Source organism: Watersipora subatra, chromosome 4 (assembly GCF_963576615.1).
Source record: "Watersipora subatra chromosome 4, tzWatSuba1.1, whole genome shotgun sequence".
NCBI lineage: Eukaryota > Metazoa > Bryozoa > Gymnolaemata > Cheilostomatida > Watersiporidae > Watersipora > Watersipora subatra.
The window spans coordinates 66528300-66529727 of NC_088711.1; the positions used below are offsets into that span (position 1 = coordinate 66528300).

Here is a 1428-nt window from a genome sequence, read left to right on the forward strand (position 1 = left end):
GCTTGTGGCCCAAAACTATCAACTTGTATTATAGGTACAAATTGTGGGCAGAATTCCTTTCCAAGAGATCAAAATGATATATCTGGAAGATTGTTATGCACTACCACTGTAAAGACAAAAATAAAAGGTCTCACTGCAAGAAAACCTCTTCAGTCTGAGACATTCAGTGCTAGCTTTGCTTGCCACAGTCATCTAGCAACAGACATGAGAACACACACTGGACAGAAGTCATTTCAGTGTAAGATATGCAGTAGTCAGTTTGCTCAATGTAGTACTCTAACGGATCATATGAAGACTCATGCTGGAGAGAAGCCATTTCAGTGTAAGATTTGCAGTAAATGGTTTGCTCATCGCCCTAGTCTAACAAGACACATGAAGACTCATACTAGAGAGAAGCCATTTCATTGCAAGATTTGTAGTAGTTGGTTTGCTCATCGCTCTAAGCTAACACGACACATGAGGACTCATGCTGGAGAGAAGCCGTTTCAGTGTAAGATTTGCAGTAGTCGGTTTGCTCATCGCCATCATTTAACAACACACATGAGGACTCATACTGGAGAGAAGCCATTTCAGTGTAAGATTTGCAGTAGTCGGTTTGCTCAATGTGGTACTCTAACGGACCATATGAGAACGCACACTGAAGAAAAACCATTCCGGTGCAAGATATGCAGTAGTAAATTTGCTGATCCCCGTAATCTAAAAAGTCATATGAGGATTCATACTGGAGAGAAGCCATTTCAGTGTAAGATTTGCAGTAGTCGGTTTGCTGAACGCTCTAATTTAACAAGACACATGAGGACTCATACTGGAGAGAAGCCATTTCAGTGCAAGATTTGCAGTAGTCGGTTTTCTCAACGGTCTCATTTAACAAAACACATGAGGACTCATACTGGAGAGAAGCCATTTCAGTGTAAGATTTGCAGTAAATGGTTTGCTCATCGCCCTAGTCTAACAAGACACATGAATACTCATACTTGATAGAAGCCATTTCGTTATAGAGCATACAACTGTACATGTTCAAATGTACTTGGATACACTCATATACTTTTATTTGATTGTGTAAAAATTGTATAGGGAAGGTCTTTTTTGTTATGTAATTGCATCTGTTGTATATTGAGTTATTATTTACTTATCTAATTGCGGTAAAATATATGGAGCTTTGTGGTCAAAAATTTTGTGTATGTGTTCTATTGAATGACAAGCCTTGGTTCAGTTTGGTTGAACCGATATGAACATGACTAACAACTGCAACATTTTTGGAGATGGGTACATTGGCTGATCCTCCTGACCAAACCTATTGACAGCGAAAATATCAAATCAATTACTGTAGTAATTAAAAATTTGTAGCAATGCTTTAATTTTTATAGTGCATGAAATTTCTTACATACCTGCTGAGCAATAATTCACATTACAGCTAAGGCTTCTTGT

At 38.2% G+C, this 1428-nt stretch overlaps 1 protein-coding gene across 1 annotated transcript; it reads left to right on the forward strand.

The window, feature by feature from the left end:
• Window positions 1-330: 330 nt before the first annotated feature.
• LOC137393493 (gastrula zinc finger protein XlCGF57.1-like) lies at window positions 331-1073 on the forward strand. The gene has a single exon (XM_068080071.1). The coding sequence runs from the start codon at window positions 373-375 to the stop codon at window positions 976-978; it is 606 nt and encodes a 201-aa protein (XP_067936172.1). The 5' UTR covers window positions 331-372; the 3' UTR covers window positions 979-1073.
• Window positions 1074-1428: the final 355 nt, after the last annotated feature.

Bases quoted from the DNA above. Each gene is read 5' to 3' on its own strand.
- LOC137393493 (XM_068080071.1), top strand. From the start codon at position 373: ATGAAGACTCATACTAGAGAGAAGCCATTTCATTGCAAGATTTGTAGT.